The sequence below is a fragment of the Brachypodium distachyon genome, chromosome 3, assembly GCF_000005505.3.
Source record: "Brachypodium distachyon strain Bd21 chromosome 3, Brachypodium_distachyon_v3.0, whole genome shotgun sequence".
NCBI lineage: Eukaryota > Viridiplantae > Streptophyta > Magnoliopsida > Poales > Poaceae > Brachypodium > Brachypodium distachyon.
Window position 1 is genome coordinate 43,572,351 of NC_016133.3, and position 17,557 is coordinate 43,589,907.

The 17,557-nt window shown below is 48.6% G+C and overlaps 4 protein-coding genes across 5 annotated transcripts; 2 read left to right on the plus strand and 2 right to left on the minus strand.

Annotated features, from left to right (window-relative positions):
• Window positions 1–442: 442 nt before the first annotated feature.
• Window positions 443–2,453, plus strand: LOC100834730 (traB domain-containing protein). 2 transcript variants are annotated; one of them, XM_010237069.3, is made up of 7 exons: window positions 443–901; window positions 999–1,126; window positions 1,231–1,319; window positions 1,400–1,474; window positions 1,602–1,703; window positions 1,801–1,905; window positions 2,014–2,453. In XM_010237069.3, exons 1-7 carry the CDS (start codon window positions 570–572, stop codon window positions 2,266–2,268), a joined length of 1,086 nt encoding a protein of 361 aa, XP_010235371.1. In that variant the 5' UTR covers window positions 443–569; the 3' UTR covers window positions 2,269–2,453. The 2 variants fall into 2 exon arrangements, with proteins under 2 accessions (XP_010235371.1, XP_010235372.1); XM_010237070.3 differs by having other exon boundaries at window positions 445–901; window positions 1,804–1,905.
• Window positions 2,454–4,650: 2,197 nt separating this feature from the next.
• On the minus strand, window positions 4,651–6,706 carry LOC100835036 (BAG family molecular chaperone regulator 2). The gene is made up of 2 exons (XM_003574831.4): window positions 5,769–6,706; window positions 4,651–5,663 (listed from the first exon to the last, which is right to left on the minus strand). Exons 1-2 carry the CDS (start codon window positions 6,267–6,269, stop codon window positions 5,196–5,198), a joined length of 969 nt encoding a protein of 322 aa, XP_003574879.1. The 5' UTR covers window positions 6,270–6,706; the 3' UTR covers window positions 4,651–5,195.
• A 3,887-nt stretch (window positions 6,707–10,593) lies between these two features.
• Window positions 10,594–12,024, plus strand: LOC106866532 (non-specific lipid-transfer protein C4). Its single transcript, XM_014900974.2, has 2 exons — window positions 10,594–11,374; window positions 11,462–12,024. Coding segments are annotated over exons 1-2 (279 nt in total). The 5' UTR covers window positions 10,594–11,097; the 3' UTR covers window positions 11,464–12,024.
• Window positions 11,836–16,954, minus strand: LOC100835557 (plant UBX domain-containing protein 8). The gene is made up of 10 exons (XM_003574833.4): window positions 16,753–16,954; window positions 15,491–15,552; window positions 14,876–15,386; window positions 14,515–14,624; window positions 14,048–14,288; window positions 13,766–13,954; window positions 13,528–13,692; window positions 12,964–13,107; window positions 12,832–12,888; window positions 11,836–12,280 (listed from the first exon to the last, which is right to left on the minus strand). The coding sequence occupies exons 1-10, from the start codon at window positions 16,834–16,836 to the stop codon at window positions 12,167–12,169; spliced, it is 1,677 nt and encodes a 558-aa protein (XP_003574881.1). The 5' UTR covers window positions 16,837–16,954; the 3' UTR covers window positions 11,836–12,166.
• Between the last annotated feature and the right edge of the window lie 603 nt (window positions 16,955–17,557).

The following is a 17,557-nucleotide window of genomic DNA, read 5'->3' on the forward strand; positions in this document are numbered from 1 at the left end:
ATTCACGGATAGGTCGTTGTCAAACAGAAATGTTGACGAATTGTTATTCATCGTGTGTCTCTTTCCTCACTCGTGCTGAGCTGCATTGGTCGACCGATAGACCAAGCAATCAGTGATATAACTGTTGTCGATTGGGACATGTTGACGAATCAATCGGCAGCGCGGCAGCGGCTTGCCCGCCCTTGCTCTCAGTCAAATGCCCGGCCACCATCTCGCCGCGCCGCCGTCGGGGACGCGCTCTCGGCTAGCGAGCAGAAATGGGCCTATGGGCTCGCGGTACAAGGCGCCTTCTTCGGCCCTTCCCAGTGCACGAAAGGCCTGTGGAAAGGACGAGAGTTCTATAGTGGGCTCTTGGCCCAATCCAAGCGAAAGGCCCAATCTGCTTCCCACGAAATTCACAAAGAAGTGAAACGAGCAGAAAAAGAGAAGAAGAAAAAAAAATCTATTCGCGCGTGGCGCAAGCGAGTGGCAACGAGCCCATCTACGCGCCGAATCCCTCGCCGGCCGGAGCCCATCGCACCGCCGCCACCACATACCCTCCATCCCCCTCGCGGAAGAAACACCCAACAATGGCGGCGGGCCCCACGGCGGCGTCCATCCGCCCACCCCTGCCGCCGCCGCCCCCCTGCTTCGACTACCGGTCCGCATCCCTCGCCGACACCCGCGCCGCCGCCGCCGCGGCCGACCTCCCGGCGCGGCTGGTCGAATCCGGCGCGCTGGTGCGGGTTCCCAGGAGGCGGTTCGGCCCGGTCCCGGCGTGGCGGCCGCCCGACTTCGCGGAGCCCGAGGAGGTGTGGATTCTCGGGACCTCCCACCTCGCCGCGGACTCCGCCGCCGACGTCGCCCGCGTGCTCCAAGCCCTCCGACCCGACAACGTCGTCGTCGAGCTCTGCCGGAGCAGGCAAGATAAGACATCGAATCGAACGACCCACGTGTCGCCATTTTTTGTTTTCTTCCTTCTTCTTCTTATCGGCGCCTTTGCAGAGCCGTCATGGCAGGGCTGGGATCATGTACGCGCCGGACTCCGACGACGGCTCCGGCCCCGGCGAGCCGCTGCTCAAGTCCAACATGTTCTCGCTCGGCGGCGCCAAGTTCTTCGGAGCCGTCAACCGGAGCATCAACCTCGGTACCTGACGCCCCTCACTCGCCATACTCTTGAGATCTTACTGCGTCTGCTCTGGCTCTTGAGATTAACAAACAGAGTATATATTTCTTTCATAATCGATGCAGGTGGGCAGAGTGCTCTGGCTCTGCGTCTCCTCCTGGCCGTCTTCTCGTCCAAGATCTCTTCCGGCGCCAACCGGCCGTTCGGTGAGGAGGTACATGTTCATCTTCCATTTGCTTCTTTCAGATATTGTGCAGCAGTTCAGAAACACATTCACTTTCATGTTGCATGCAGTTCCGAGCGGCAAGGAAGGTGTCTGAAGACATTGGTGCCCAGCTCGTTCTTGGGGATCGCCCAATTGAGATAACTGTATGTGCAAATCAGCAACTGAACTGATGATGCCATGATGGATTTTTCGTAGCTATATTAACATGCGCCCAGTGTGTGTGTGTGTGTGTGTGTGTGTGTCACTGACAGTGTCACGCTGTTCTTGCAGCTTGAACGAGCCCTTAAATCCCTCAGCTGGGACGAGAAAACAAGGCTCGTGGTCTCACTGTTCCGCGGGATCACTTCCACGACAAGAACCGTGGACACGCCCGTAAGCTGTTTTCAGATTTACGCGTCGTCACGTACCGCAAGCCAACCATCTGCTGTTCTTGACATGCATTATTTTGCTACCAAATTATCTGATCCAGCAGGAGGACGAGAAGGCCGCAACGGTTAGCCCGTACGAGCTGTACAACAAGCTCAGCTTCTCATACCCTTCTCTGCTGCAGCCTCTCATACACGAGCGTGACATGGTATCGACTGAACTCGCTTCTCCACAACTTGTCGACTAAACATCCTTACAGACTTTTAGAACTATTCATCTGAAAAAAACATTGGATGTTTGCTTGTGGACCGATTAGTTCCTTGCATGGTCGCTGAAGAGGAGCAAGGCGGTGAACGGGAGCAAAAGGGTGGTCGGGGTGATCGGGAAGGGGCACATGAACGGCGTGGTGCACGCCCTCATCTCCGACCAGGGCGACCTGCGGTTCCGGGACCTCGTCGGCAGGGAGTCGTCGGAGACCTGGGCGAGCTCCATTGTCAAGGGCCTCATCAGGGACACGGTCATTGGGGTCGCGCTTTGGGCTCTGTATGAACTGCTGCAGACTGTGTTATAGGCCGTCGTCAGCACTCAGCAGACACGGCGGGCTATTTATTGTCAAAGATGGTCGGAAAGAAATGAACCAGAAGATTTACGATATACGAAACAGGTCACCCTATACGAACACCATGCATATTGCAGGCAGCTGAGCTCAAAGACTAAAAGTTTATGACAGTATTAAGAGATGTTTGCACAGATTGAGATTGGAACGTGTCAACTGTCAAGTGCAGTGTTTGTGTAGTCATATCTTTGCTCTGATTTCTCTCTGCTGCCATGACGGTCTGGGCCACATTTTGTGAACAAATCCTGTCCGAACTGCAAGATCCAAAAAAACACAGATGTTCGAAGAGCCCAGATCAGTCTCCAGGAATGCATCCTTCGGTACACTAAAGTGTAAACCCAAGAAGGCCCAAAAGGCCGAAAGAACCAGTTTGACAAACCTGCTGAAGATTCAACCCACCGATGGAGCTCGTGAAGAAGAAAAGGATTGGCTGCATCCTGCACATGCACATGAACTGAACTGCCCCGGCTTATCTGGGTAAAGTCAAACTTAGTAAAGTAACTAGCGAGCCAGCTAAACAAGCCACTGTTAAGACTGAAGTGTTAGTCAACCATCCGTTTAATCATCATCCATCCATCAGTGGCCAATATTAGCCACTCAGCGTCGACTGGGCACAGGATCCCAAGTACAAATACAGTACTCCCTCCGTCCAGTGTCAAGTGCTTGTATTACTAATGCAGCTCAGCTCGTGAAGAACAAGCCTGTTTCTTTTATCAGCCCTGCACATGTCAGGCCGGTCGACGGAGCTATCTACATAAGAAAAGGAACGAGACCCGGCCAGCTGCACTCTTTCGCAAAGTCAAGTCAATGGCGACGTGCGTTTGCTTCCACGCGTTACCTGACCGACGGAGCAAACTCCTGCGACACGCCTCGCACCTAACGGGCTAATTAAAGCCGTGAGAAGCCTCAGTCCTAACTGCAAAACGTATACGAAGCACGAACGTCAGAACGCGTGTGTTGAGGAAGAAGATTAATGGAGCAAGCAAAGGGACAGGCTATAACGGAGGCTTGTAGTTGTAGAGAGCAAAGTAATAGCTAGAACTAATGGTGTTAAATTAAGCTGCTTTGTCGCCATCCATGGCGCCGACGGGCCGCGGGACGGCGACCACGCAACCGCAGCCCAACTGATGGCCGCCTCGAACCCAACACGGCGTGATTAATTCATTCAGATTGGATTATAAGTACATTTCTATCTTGTTTATTACTCCACTTTGTCATGTGCCCAATAATTAAGCTCTATAACTACTCATGGCAGAGTCCTAGAGTTTCTTGTCCTAGGCTAGGCTAGGCTAGAGTAGCTCATCTCCTACATTCGGACACGAAGCTTCCAACCAGGGGGCATCGATTCGATCCCGGTACACAGCATCATCATCAAATTGTCCTCATTATCGCCCACTCACAACATGCAAACACTGTCTCTTGATTCTTTTTTGATAGGATATTGTCATACATGGCCGTCTCTGAAAGACTGAAACCTACCACAAAACAACACATACATCTGATGCTCTGCAACAAACCCTACACCCCTTTTTCCCCACATAAAGGACAGATTACTCTGTGGACGTATATAGTACTATAGTATATCTGATGGCTGTAAGCTAGCAATGTAGACATTCTCTCTCTGTTTCAAGGCTCTCTGTTTTTTGAAGGAACTTAAGGCTCTCTGTTATTCCTGGCTTCTTTCTCTTCAGGCGAACAGACAGTAGAATGGCTAGCTAGCTACAGTGGTGAACACTGAACAGAACAAGGTTATGCAATGATCAGACCATTGATGCCAGAAGATTGTTGTAGGTAGAGAGTTTTTAGCAGTGTGTTGTCTACTTGTCTTTGCTGAACCACTCAATCACCTTCAGGCAGCTGATGCCAACACTGACCTGGCAACCACATGACTGAAAAGCACAAAAGGCTTACATACATATACAAGCCACACAAAGTTATAGTCCATTATATATCACCAGTGCCAACAGCTAATACTGTTGCTTGTTAACCACCTGCCATGCCAGAACAAATTAAGCAATAGTCCACTAGGGGGATCACACCTCATGCAAGAAAGGTAGAGGAAACCAGAGCAGAGAAGAAAAGGGATGCATGGGCAGATAAAGGCGCCACTAATAGTGTAGTATACTCCGTATAAATAATCTGTGAATGGAACCTTTTTGAACAGACAAGGCTAACTAACTACCCCTGGCTTCTCTGCCCTGGCAGATGCCTGAAATAAATAATTCTGGTCAATCAGTGCGATGCAGCAACTTAATATACTCCTCCTACACCTGCTGCAACAATAATAATGCAGTATTGGTAGTAGTATTCCGTCGTACTACTTGTAAGAAGCATTTGTTTGTACAATCTACAATGTAGCTAGCTGAGTAGCTGGTATGGAATTATGGATCATACATTACGTTACGTACAGCATGGAGAAGACAGGCACATATATTTGCTGGTACTTAATTGATGATGATTTGATGTAGTATATACAGTACTGTCTATAAACATACACGAATTTGCCTTGAAAAAAAAAACAGTTCCTTTGTGTATCATCATCAAACAGGGGCCCGAAAACCACTTATTTGCATGGACATTGATATGGATCATTGGAGATGTGTATGACTTCTTCCTAAAGAAGGAAGATTTGGCGTTGGGAGTCGCCGGAGCAGTGTACAATCAGGAATCATATCACTGGAGCTGTTGCAAAGCCTTTTTGTGTCTTCTGTAGAGATCATCAATATACACTCGAAAAAGGAAGCAAAGAAATGGAGAAAGGAATTGAGGAAGAAGAAACAATGTACGTGAGACAGTTGACGTGCGCGCCATGACTGATCGAGAGGAACAAGGAAATGAAGGTGTATACACACACAGAGACAGAGATAGACAGAGGCATGTGTCTAGAAGAGCTCCCACTCGAACCTCGGCGACGGCGAGGCGGAGACTGCGGGCGCCATGGCGGTCACCGGCGCCGAGGACGGCGGCGGCGGCGCGGAGGACAGCAGGTCGAAGGAGTCCCAGCTGGCCGTGGCCGTCTGCGGCTTGGGCGCGGTGGCCGTGGTCGGCGCCGCCGGCTGGAACTGCCGCCTTTGCTGGTGCTGCTGGCTGGCCCTGGCCGGCGGCGGTGTCGGCCGCGGCGGCAGGTGCGGCTGCCTGGCCTTGGCGCCTCCCACGGAGCTCTTGGCCTTGGCGCGGATGCCGTCAAGTGTCTCGACGAGCTTCTGCACCCGCTTCTCCTGCACCCGCCGCTGCGCCCTGACGTCCCCGTCCCCGGCGACGGCGTCGAGCTTCACCAGCTCGTTCATCAGCGCCTCCGTCAGCGCCACCGCCTCCGCCTCCCCCACCACCTTCCCCGCCATCGCCGCCACCTGCAAACCAAATCCACCATGAATCAGAACCCCCAAAACCAAAAAACCTCGCGCACGCACAGACGGCATGGCAGGCGGCGGGCGGCAAGGCAAAGGGTCGAATACCTTGGCGGCAAGCTCATCCACCTGCAACGAAACACGATTGACAGCCAAAGCAGCCTTGCGCTCCTTGTTGTTCTTCCTCTCCTCGATGAGCCGCCGGGCCTGGGCCTCAGGGTCCTCGAGCAACGCCACCCGAGACCGGTCCTTGACGCCGACCATATCAAGGAACTCCTTGGCGTCCCGCTCCTTGTCCTTGTAGACCACCTTGAGGTCGTCCGGGTGTCGCCCCGTCTTCTCCGCCATGAGCTTCTTGAGCTCCCCGAAGGAGGCCTGCGAGTTGACGTACACCTCGTGTGTGACCCCGGCGAACTTGACCTTCACGCGGATCGTCGGCACCGGCGCGCCGCCCGGGGGCGGGTCGGAGTCGGGCGTGCGCTTCTGCACCAGCATCCCGCTTGGGCGCACCTCCCACACCTCCTCCTGCACCACCGGCGGCGATGGCTTGGTCGGGGAGAAGGATGCCGCCGTTGTCGGGGATCGCTGGTGATCCTTCCCGCGCAGCATTTTGAGCTTCTTTGTCTTTGATCAAACACAATTAATTAGTGTGCGTGCCTAGCTGCCTAATCTTAAGTCTGATATAAATCCTGGTCTATGTAATGCAAGAGGAAACCAAAATTGTGAAGCTCCAATGGGAGATGAGAACCAAGAGGAAGAAGAGACAGTTTGGTGTCAGGCCGGAGGTTGTGGTGGGAGCTGGGGGGCGGGGGGTAACAGCTAATAAGGGCCGTGGCAGGGGCAGGAAGACAGAAATATATTTTTTATAATGATAAACAAAGAAATTAAACGATCTGAAAGCAAGAGGCCACCTAGCTCGAGAGACTTAAACAAGTGTAATATACTACATGTGGGGTTGGGAGCTCGATCAGCTCAGCTCAGCTGGGGGATCGAAGGATCGAGTGGCAACTGATGGTTCGACTGGATCCATCTGGCCATGAATTCTGAAACGGGGTTAGTAATCAACGGGCGAGTTTGAAGTAATTAAACTTGGATAGATGGACGCGTCGGTTGGATATGGATCAATCGAGTTGGTGAGGGGTTCGAGTTTGGGTGGATCCATCAGGGTTGGTGGTGCGTGTGGTTGGTTGTTTACTGGCTTGCTCGAGACGGCTCCATCTCTTCTTCTCTCATATCGTCGTTGCCGGCCTTCGCCTCCAAGCAAACGCAGACCCAAAGACCCAAAGAAAGCCGTGTGGTTGCGCCCGGCTGTCCAGGGTCCAAAATGTCCTCATTTTTTTTTCCAGCAAGGATTGATATACACATGTTTCAATCATGTGCACACTATTGTAAAGAAAAAAGTATTTTTATCTCGCCGTAACGCCCGGTGCTACCTTTGGCGTGTACGTACAGTCAGTCAGCTGGAACGTGGCAGCTAGCTTAGCTTAATTAGCTAGCTAGAGAGGCGCGCAACAGGGGATATATAGATCGATGGAGGAGCTGTACTCCTCACTCACTCACCAATCATGCATGGGCCGGCGAGGCTCTGCTGGAACATTGGCACACCACAGCACTTGGCGACAGAACGTACGTACGATGGAGATTATTAATTGTGTACGTAACGTACGCATTGTATATGCTGTTTTCCTGTAATAATCTGTTAGTATCGTCGTGCATGACTTGACCTGCCGGTGATCGATCATACGTGTAGAGACGGTTAGATAGACAGACCCGTGATCAAGGTTTTAAATCAAGCGCTTATGCGGCGCTATCAAAGTTTAGGCGGGCCGCCGCAACGCGATGATGAATTTTGCCGCAATTCCGCGATAAGAACGCTATTTTGCGCGGAACTGCCTCCGCAATCTCGTCCGTGATAACGCTATGGGGCTCCATTGAATCGGAATCAAAGCCCAAGGTAACTTAGGAAAAAAAAATCTCTTGAGCAAGAACTTAGGATGAGGGGTCATCTTCAGAATCTGCAAATGACGTTGATATGCCTTTTTCAGTTGTTTCTGAATAATTTTGACCTTTATGCTTTCGTTTCGGTATTACCTTTGTTGTTAGGAAGTTCGTTCTGAACTTGCTTTCAAGTGTCATGGTTTCTTTTTTAATCTAAATTGTAAACTTGTTAATTGTTATGCTGCTCATGAACCGTAGGATGCAGCTGTCATGGTTAATTTTCATGTGAACTTGTTATATGTCCTGGTCCTCAACTTATTTTGATCATATGATATTATTCTCTAATGGTTTGTGTCAAAATTATGTTGAATTTCTCTACTGAACAAGGCATGTATGTCATTTCATATTTAAAACGCGAAATGCCTTAAAGGTCCGCAATCTAGCGCTTTATAGGATTTATAGGTTTTCTAAATCCTCCGCGAGATGCTTTCAAGCGCGATTTAAAATCTTGCCCATGATCCACAACCAGGCCGGTTTGTGCCCGTTAGCTGCAGTTTCCACAGTGCGGTGCGTTGCATTACAGGGCGTAACATACTCTCACGCCAAGCCCGCCGGTGCCCAGCAATGTACGTACCACAAGAACATAATGTGTATCCTAAATTGTTGTCCTTGTTTTTAAGTTCAATTGTATAACAACGACAAGAATAGGATCGGATCGGAGGGAGTACGTACGTCTCCCGCCCATGCCCCGTTTGCAGAAATTAATTAACGCGTGCGAACGAGCGAGCAGAGCACTGCAACATGTTCTGCTGCTAACTTAATGTGTCAGCAAGGAAGTGCAGCGGTACCTACTCCTCCCCCAAAGTAGCGTTCCACGCAGACGTTCTCGGTTCTCCCAGCTGCCACCGACAGTGGCTACTTTCAAGCTTACGTCTTCGCCCCCGATCCTGACCGCAGCTGTGTTTCCCTAGTACGTCATCCGAAAGGGACGGCGTAACCTACCTACCAGCGTACCACCGCGACCCGCCGGACGGCTCGATCCGGCTGGTCATCTTATTTACGCATACGTATAGTATACACGGTGGGAGTATATAGTGCTCTGAGCCTCTGAAGAAAGAGGTTAGGTGGAATGCTCATTCCTTGTTTATACGTATTCTTCAGTTGATCGCAAGAGGCTGTTGATCAGCTGAGTTGCTGTCGCGACGCTCCCACCCGTTCCGTTCCGTTTTTCGTCGGTGGTCGACGACTCGAAGCCTCCAACGTTCCCATCTGTACCAGAGCTGACGAGCACAAGTTTCAGGCAGCGCCAAATTAAAGCTACCTGCCCCGGCCCGGCCGTTTCACCAACCTGTAATTCTCACACGATCAACTGAAATCAATTTTACAGTTGTACTAAATGCAAAGGTCGATATCAGTTAATTATTGCTAATAGCTTGCGCACGATGGATTGTTGTTTGTCTCTACTCTAGCCTGCCTGCGTGGTGGCTGCACTGCACAGGCTACCAACAGTTCTAATCCAGACTCCGTAGGCCATATATATTATAGACAGAGATCCTTCATGATGTCTAGACGATACCAGCTACTAGCTAGCAATTCCTCCGAAATTCAGATTAATTATCACTTTTAGACCTGCCTATACCGTGCGCACTTAATTCATCACAGGATTCCGAAATGCCCCTCCAAAATATGGCATCCGGATAAAGTCAAGAGATTTGCATGACTGTCTCCAATGCATTCCATATTTCTTTTACAACTAAAGACTAAAGTTCATCCAGCCAGCCAGCTAGGAGCTAGCGTTAAACGCGCTCACAAACATATATATGCTTCTTCGTCTCTTTTCTCTGTCAAAGACTAAAGTTGATACTCTACTGTTGGGTCTTAATTATTCGGCGATCATTGATGACTCGCACACAGTAGTAATGATCGACCGATCAATGGCAGAGACTTTGAATTGGGATTGCCAAGAATGGTCTGACTGCACACTGATCAAATATTAGTAGTACCAGTTAATTACTACTCCCTCCGATCCTAAATTGTTGTCGAAGTATTACATGTATCTAGACGTTTTTTTAAATAGATACATCCATATTTGGGCAAATTTGAGTCAAAGAATTTACGATCAGACTACTGTCATGTTGGCAGATCCTGGATCGTGAGAATTCTTTTCTGGTCGGTCATGTATGCATATGCATGGGAATGGCTAACAATAATAAGGTAATAATACTCACACCTAGCTACCTACCTAATCAGTGATCAAGTTGATGCCCCGGCCTGGCCCCCTGGCTAGCTAGTGGATGCTTTATTTCTGGCTTATACAGAGGAGTATATCAAATTCGGGCCCTCGTGTTGCATGATGCCGATGCGGTCCATGCGGATCGGACGATCGATGGGGAGTTTCTTCCCGGAAAATACGACCGAGCCAGGCGACGACCTGAACTGGTTATAATTCTGAGTTCTGACCGCCTGGAAGGCTGGAAGTAGCGCTGGAGTGCAGTGTTAGAGAACGTGCCAAAGAGATTCCTGCTGAAGGAAAGAAGGGTGAATTAATTAAGAGGAGTCGGACAATTAATACGACGGAAGTTCTTTGACCTGATCACTGCTATAAAATCCGTAGGAAATTGCGTTTTTGACGACGCCTTTTGTTTCCCGCGTGCTCGATCAAAAAGGCAGTTAATAATTAATTCTCACGCGCTATATATTTGCTACCACACAGTAAAAGTGTATCCAGTTTTTCTTTTTAAAGATGATAAGGCATTCTCACGCGCCATATATTGCTACGACACAGTAAAAGTGTATCCAGTTTTTTTCTTAAAGATGGTACTCCGTACCCAGTTTAGTTGACGCAGAGCGAGTTGTACTATGGAGTATATCATCATCAGTGTTGTTATGTTTTGGTCAGCGTTCGGAATCAACCTTTTTTTTTTTAGCAACGTTCGGAATCAACTGCACAGTCCAACCCGCGTGGGCCTGCCTACGGCTAACACAACAGCCCTGTACTTTCCGCCGGTTTTGACTTAACGCGCCGCACTGACCAAATGGGCTCGTGAGGCAGGCCCATGGGTCCCCACCCCCATTTGAGCAAGCGCAAGCGTCCGTCAAAGTCCATCCTCCGCACCGGCACCGGCCGAGACGAGGACGATTGCTGATTCTGCTTCGGGCCGCTTGCAACCGGGGCCGGGCCGTCACGACGCCGGCCCATTGCAGAGAAAGCAGCAGCTCGTGGCGTGGTGTCCCGTGTCCGGCTCCGGCCGGTAGCTAGCTCACACCAAACTTGCAGTTCTGCTCGCCGAAACCATGCGTGGCCGCCCAGCTCCAGCCTCCAGCTAGGTGAGCCACGCGAACCCCGCCGCCTCCGAACCGCGGCGTCTATATATGCACAGCACGCCACAGTAGATCACCGGAGTGGCACGTCGATCAACAGCTAGCAGCAGCAGCATTATCTCACTACGTGCAAGAGCGAGATCGAAGCCGCGGTCAGCTACTAGCTCGATTGACGGCGATGGCGCCGCCGCGGATGAGCAAGGGCATTCAGGTCATGGTCGCCGTGGCGGAGGCGCAGCAGCGGGAGTGCGTGCCGCAGCTGAACCGCCTGCTGGCTTGCCGGGCTTACCTCGCCGCGCCCGGGGCCGCGGCGGCGGCGCCCAGCGCCGAGTGCTGCGGCGCGCTGGCCGGCATCTCCCGCGAGTGCGCCTGCAGCACCATGGCCATCATCAACAGCATCCCCTCACGCTGCGGCGTCTCGCAAGTCAACTGCACTGCCTCTTCCACCTCCACCTGTGCGTAGTTAACTACGCCCTTAACTGCTTGATTGGTGTGTGAAATGTTTGATCTAATTGCACTCCTCTTTTGCCTTTCTTTGGCAGAGCGACCTGAGGCGAATACGAGAGTGGGCAACTACTAATACACAAGGATGCAAGGATGAGAGGGAATAATAATAATCACGGCCGCGAGCTAGGCTGCCGGAGTTGCGACCCGGCTGGCCGCCGTCTTTCTCCCTTTTTCGCCGCTTTTTGTTCATCTCTGTCCCGTCTTTGCTGTTGATCTCGACGGGAGTAATAAAATGGGAAGACTTCACACAAAGATTTTTACCTTCTAGTTGTGCGCGTTTCCCTCGGATAACTGCATCTCTGTTGAAATCCACGTTAGCAGCGTAGATATTTGTTCAAAAAAACAATACAAATATGCCATTTACTAGGAGTCCAACGCAATATATGAACGCCAGTTGGGATATATCAGTAACCAGTTAAGCACCTTAAATGATGCTGGGAACTTGAAATACAGATAAGGCAAACCAACACACATGCATACCGTTTCGAACATTGTAGGACTGATGAATCACCGCAACAGTAGTAGTGTATATACATTATAATTCTGATTCTGACTGCAAGCCTAAAGTGGGTCCGAGATAGACTAACTGCCACCGTTCCATGAAAACAAGGGATGATAACGAGTATCTTTTTTCCGACACTAATAACGTTCCTGCCATGCCTTACTAGTACTAAATTTTTCATCAACATACGCCAGACAGAAGTCTAAAAAAAGAAGTGGTACCACTAGGTAGTTTTCCTCTATCCCGAGATTTTTTCTAGAAACAGGGCCTCCTGTTTGCTGGTGAGACCAAGGTCACTCAGCGACATCTGACACTCCTCGTCCGTGAACACACGCCTGGGGTAAGACCTCACCTGTGCATCGCAAGATTCATGTTAATATTTAGACATTCAGTAATGATTACAAAATTAAATCAGTGACGATCGAAAAATGTTGCAGGGCAAAAACTAGATGAAATTTCTGATGCACTCTTGTCATTTCTGATGAACAGCAATAGAATGGCCAGCTAAAATGCATTTCCGGTCAACTCATGTACAAAAATGCCAGAAAATCCTAGTGATTGCGAAATGAAAATCAGAAGCCTCATGAAACATAAGTTGGATGAAAACTTCATCATCCTACATATTGCCATGGTAAAGGGTACCAAGAACTATCTCAACTTGTTGAGTAATTGTATGGAAGTAACCAATAGTTGGTATTACTTTACTTCATAACCGCTGAAAACTAAGGAAACATCCTACTGAAGCTACATGGTTCATTTGGAATGGATCTATAGAGCAATATTTAAGTTGGTGCCGGTATATGATCCAGTATAGCAAGTTAGTGGTATCTCCATTAATCGTTCTCAATATAACTTCACTTGTGAAACTAAATTCGCCAAATGGAAGAAAAATGGTAGAATTACCAGTCTGTAGCTTCCTGGCTTGAATGTCCTGCTGATGTCTATGAAATCAAAAAGAACCTGCAGGAATCCCAGAAAATTAGAAGCAGGTACAAGTGTATAATGCATGATTTCAGGCAACTGAATGCAGCTTACCTGAAGCTGGTCAGATTTCAAAAAGCGCCTTCCCTGGCGACTACCATCAGGCATGCGGACTACAACTGTGACTGCTCCTTCAGCATTCAGCAGTGGCTCCTTTGGTAATGATGCTCGCTTGGCTGCAAGCATGGACTCCAACTCCTATTTTCATAAAGACATGGAAGCATAAACAATGTATCACTGCCAAATACAAATCAGTTCTTAGAAAAATACAGATTAATCCAGCTTTGACAGAATCTGCAGAAGAAAATTGATGTTTCAAATCATTTATTCGGTGGTAGAGACAGTCGCAGCAAGAAATACTAATAGCCCCAAACAACTTTTGTTGTGCATGCTTCTGAGGACACCTCTAGGACTACACTGCTCCTAGTTAAGCCTAAGCTAGTTTGGATAGTATGTCAAGATAAGAACCAAGTAGAATATACCAAGTGTAACAATCTCAGGCATATCTTTATTACCAGCATTGATATCCACAGACTCATGTTTAAATTAACAATAATGATTGTTGTCATCGAAACACCAGCAAACTATTAATGAATTACACAATAGCAATTGAAGTACCTCTTCCTCAAGTTGTTTCCTCAGCTTTTCGTCGTTCTCTTGCTTTTGCTTTTCAATAGCAGCTTCTCTTGCAGCAGCTTCTTCCAATCTACGGACCTCAGCCTCCTCCACAGCCTTCAACTCTTTTTCTCGATCAGCTTGGAGGGCTGCAAGATACTCATCATCCTACAGTTGAAAAATATCAGGTGTCAAATCCAATAGTCGTCATATTCTAGAGCAGATAAATACTGCTCCATACCTGCTGCTCCCTTAACAATCTCTGTGCAGTTAATGTTGGTGATGGAGGATGTGCCACTCGAGGATAGCTAGTTGAGATTCCATGAGATGGGCGGGGAAATTGAAATGCTGTGTGTTCAGGAATCCCACCAAACATTGCAGCCTCCAGCATAACAGCTTCGTCATGCTCTTCATTAGAAATGAGACCCCACTTTTCATAAAAAATAAATTAGACTTTGTGAGTTGCAGAGAAACTAGTATAGAAAATTTTAGCTTCTGAGAGGCATGATGGATTAAAATATACCTCCTCTGGGGGGAAACCTCCATGGTGTGCGTAAACACTTTCGGTGCCATGAGGTTGAGGGCTTGAAGGAGGACTGTCAGTCCTTTGCACTGCTTCTGCTGGCTCAGAATTTCTAGATAGTGCACGCCTAGAACGCTGTCTAACTAAAGGTTCTTCCTCAAAATCTTCAATGTCATCTTGGGAGTTCTCCGCGCCTACTGATTGCCTAGAAGTTCCAACTTTCCCTGCGGTTAGTCCTTGCCTTCAACAAATATGAGGAATCAGTTATTACTGGATAGAAGAAGGTTAGTTTGAGACTATTATGCTAGGACACACAATGCTCATGCCCCAGCTGCAAGAATACAATGCTTTTAGAACTGAAAACTGATGAAACAAATAGACAGTAAGCAAGCGATAAGACATTCATCGGAAGCAGATATATGATTAATTCAATAGTTAGCTAATGGGTAGCAATATTTGACAGTCACCTTTCAACTGCTTCACTTGCTCCTTCAATGTCCTCCTTATCAGATAAATCAGAAGAATTATCAACCACAGGCATTCCCTCTTGGCGCAGAACTCTCTCTCGCTCTGCTGCCTGATTAATCACATGAAAGAAAGCATAAAGACATATGCACACAAAAAGAGCTCCAATTCTTGGAGAACCACCTCCAAGGACAGAGAAACTGCTCATGCAATATCATTTTCTCTGCCATCTAAACCCCATAAATAGTTAATGCATTTTCATGTGCACCACTATTTAAACCCTCAATACAATGTATTCTACCAAAATAGCGTGCCAAACCTAAATCCTTAAAAGAACGAGATATCCAATAAGCAGAAGCTTACATTTGTTGGTCCTTCCGTGTCTCTTTTTGATGCTTCAATTGCTGCACGGATCATCTCCTCTTCTATGTCATTGTTATAGTCATTAACATCGGTCAATGGAGGAGCACTTGGTGCAGAATAGTATGTTCCTGAAGTATTTCTTTGGATATTAGGAGCATGGGCAGGCAGCAAGTCATCATCATCATCATCTTCATCAACAACAACAGTGCCATGAACCTCCGGACCATATGAAGACTCACGTCCAGTAACATCTTCAATAACAGGACCCTGACCAGAACTACCTGTATGAGGATTATCGTCTTTAACTTCAATAGGTATCTGTCGCACCTCCCTGGGATGCGTAACCTGAGGTCCCCGGCCAAAGAAACCAGCAGCAGCTCTCTCAGCAAAACCTGGGTCCAGGATATCAAAAGGATTGCCCAAAGGCCTGCCAAATGTGGGATCAAATGGTTCGTCCAGATCCATCATATCGTCATAATTGTGAGCTATAGGATTCCGATTGATTACGGTGCTGCAAATCATACACCACGGTTATATTTTGTGAAGGAACACCATGGGTGTCAGGACAATAAGCGCATATCAGAAAGATAACAGATGGAAGAGCAAAACACTTACGTGGACCTATCTCCCTCATTGAAGTATGCATTCACAGCTTCATTTAGGTCACCACTATGTTCCTGAATATATTTCGAATTGTATTACTACCTCCGATCGGAATTACTTGTCGAAATATTACATGTATCTAGACGCTTTTTAAACATTAATACATCCATATTTGGACAAATTTGAGACTAGTAATATGGGTCGGAGGGAGTAGTATAAGTCGAAGACAGTACATCCAATAATACTGTGATTAGCCTAGCCTATAGGGTCCAACTGAAATCCAATGGCAAATAAGGTCACAATACTCTTTAATAGCAGTATAAGATGAACAAATACAAGAATACTAAATATACATAACTCATATTCATGATCAAGGTCCCACTAACTCATTCAGGATGTAGGCTGCCAGTAGCATGACATCAGAACAAAGAGAAATCAACTGCAAGTTCCAGGCTTATGTTATGTTCAAGACAACCACAGGGAATGCAAGTCACAGATTGCAGTGTTTCAGTCATCACAGGCTTTAAAGCTTTGCATTTCCAAACAGGGCAAATGTCTCCCAGCAGCTACTCCAACAAAGAATAAGATTGTTCACTCACTATAGCAGTCCAGAATGCTCATACAGATCACAAAGTGCATTCGCTGTAACAGTAAAAAATCCACACCGAGATCACATAACTTAATTTTCATCTGCTCAAAATCAACACAAACGTTTCTTGCAAAGGAACTACTGGTTGATAAAAAGATAGTAACTCATCTGCAAACATTGAGCCATCCAGTAACAACAAGTCTTTCCACACATCCACAGCCCCAAACATTTCTCGAGATCCAGGACATGCCCCCAACTTTAATCTACTGATGATTCATCATTCCTGAAAGCGTATATACAAAACCAGAAACTAAGCGCGTGCATCAACCATAGCACCACCGCTAAGAGATCGCGGGCATTGCACTCCAGAATCCCCAATTGTCGGATAATTCTCCATCACAAGCACCCTAAAACCCGACGCCGCGTACTGATCAAACCCCGGATTCGGAATCACACACATACACACAACCTATCCGCCATCCCATCCCAGCGCGTCGCCATCTGGCGCGACCGAGCAGGGACAGGGAGAGGGAGAGAGCGAACCCTAACTGGAAAGCCGAGAGACGACCAAATCCACGTGCACGGATCCCCCGAAACGTATTGCAATTGCGTGAAGGAAGGGACAGCGGAAAGCGTGGACGGGGGCGATGATGATGATGGGGGTAATAGTACTAGTAGGTTTCACCTCGAGCTTGCGGACGGCGACGGCCTCGTCGGCGCCGGTGATGCCGACGAAGGTGTCGATCGCCTCCTGCGTCGGCCGCGCCATGGCGGGAGGTCGGCGGCGGCGGCGCCCGTGCTAGGGCTCCCCGGCGACGAGGCGGGTTGGGGCGGAGTCGGAGGAGGAAGAGAAGTGTGGAGGAAAAGGAGAGAATGGGAGAGGGGAGTTCGTGAAGCAACGAAGCCGTGCGTATTAATTCGAGTACTGCGGTGTTCCTTTCTCTTGGGTTTTGGGCTCTATCCCTTTGCTTTGCTGGTGGGTAAGCTTGAGTGGGCCGTGGTTACAGAAGCCCATTAGGGCTGGCTGACGATTTTACGTTCCTGCCCTCCGTGGACCCTCTATGGTTAACATGGCGAGTGAGGTTTGCCCTAACGGAAAACAGCCAGAGCAGCAAAGAGTGTCATGGCTTCGCTGTGGTCAATTTGGATGAGGTATGCACCCGTCTCGGGCTATCGGATCTTATGACGAGGGCGGGAAATGGTGGCGGATGAGGATGACATTGCTGAGCATGATTAAAAGGAATGTAAGGCACCTCCCTAGCGAAGGACACTACGGGCCTTTTTGGTTCTCGCCCAAGCCAGCCGCGCCAATTTTGACACGCCAACAAATTGGTGAGCGATTTCGCCACCGGGACTTCGCCAGCACGTGGGCGTGGAAACTGAACAGGGTTACCAAAATGTTGGCGTGGCTCGAAATATCTAGCTCCAATCCAAACGGTTGCCGTAGTAGTAATAGTCAACGACCAAAATATTGGTCAGGCAAGCACCGG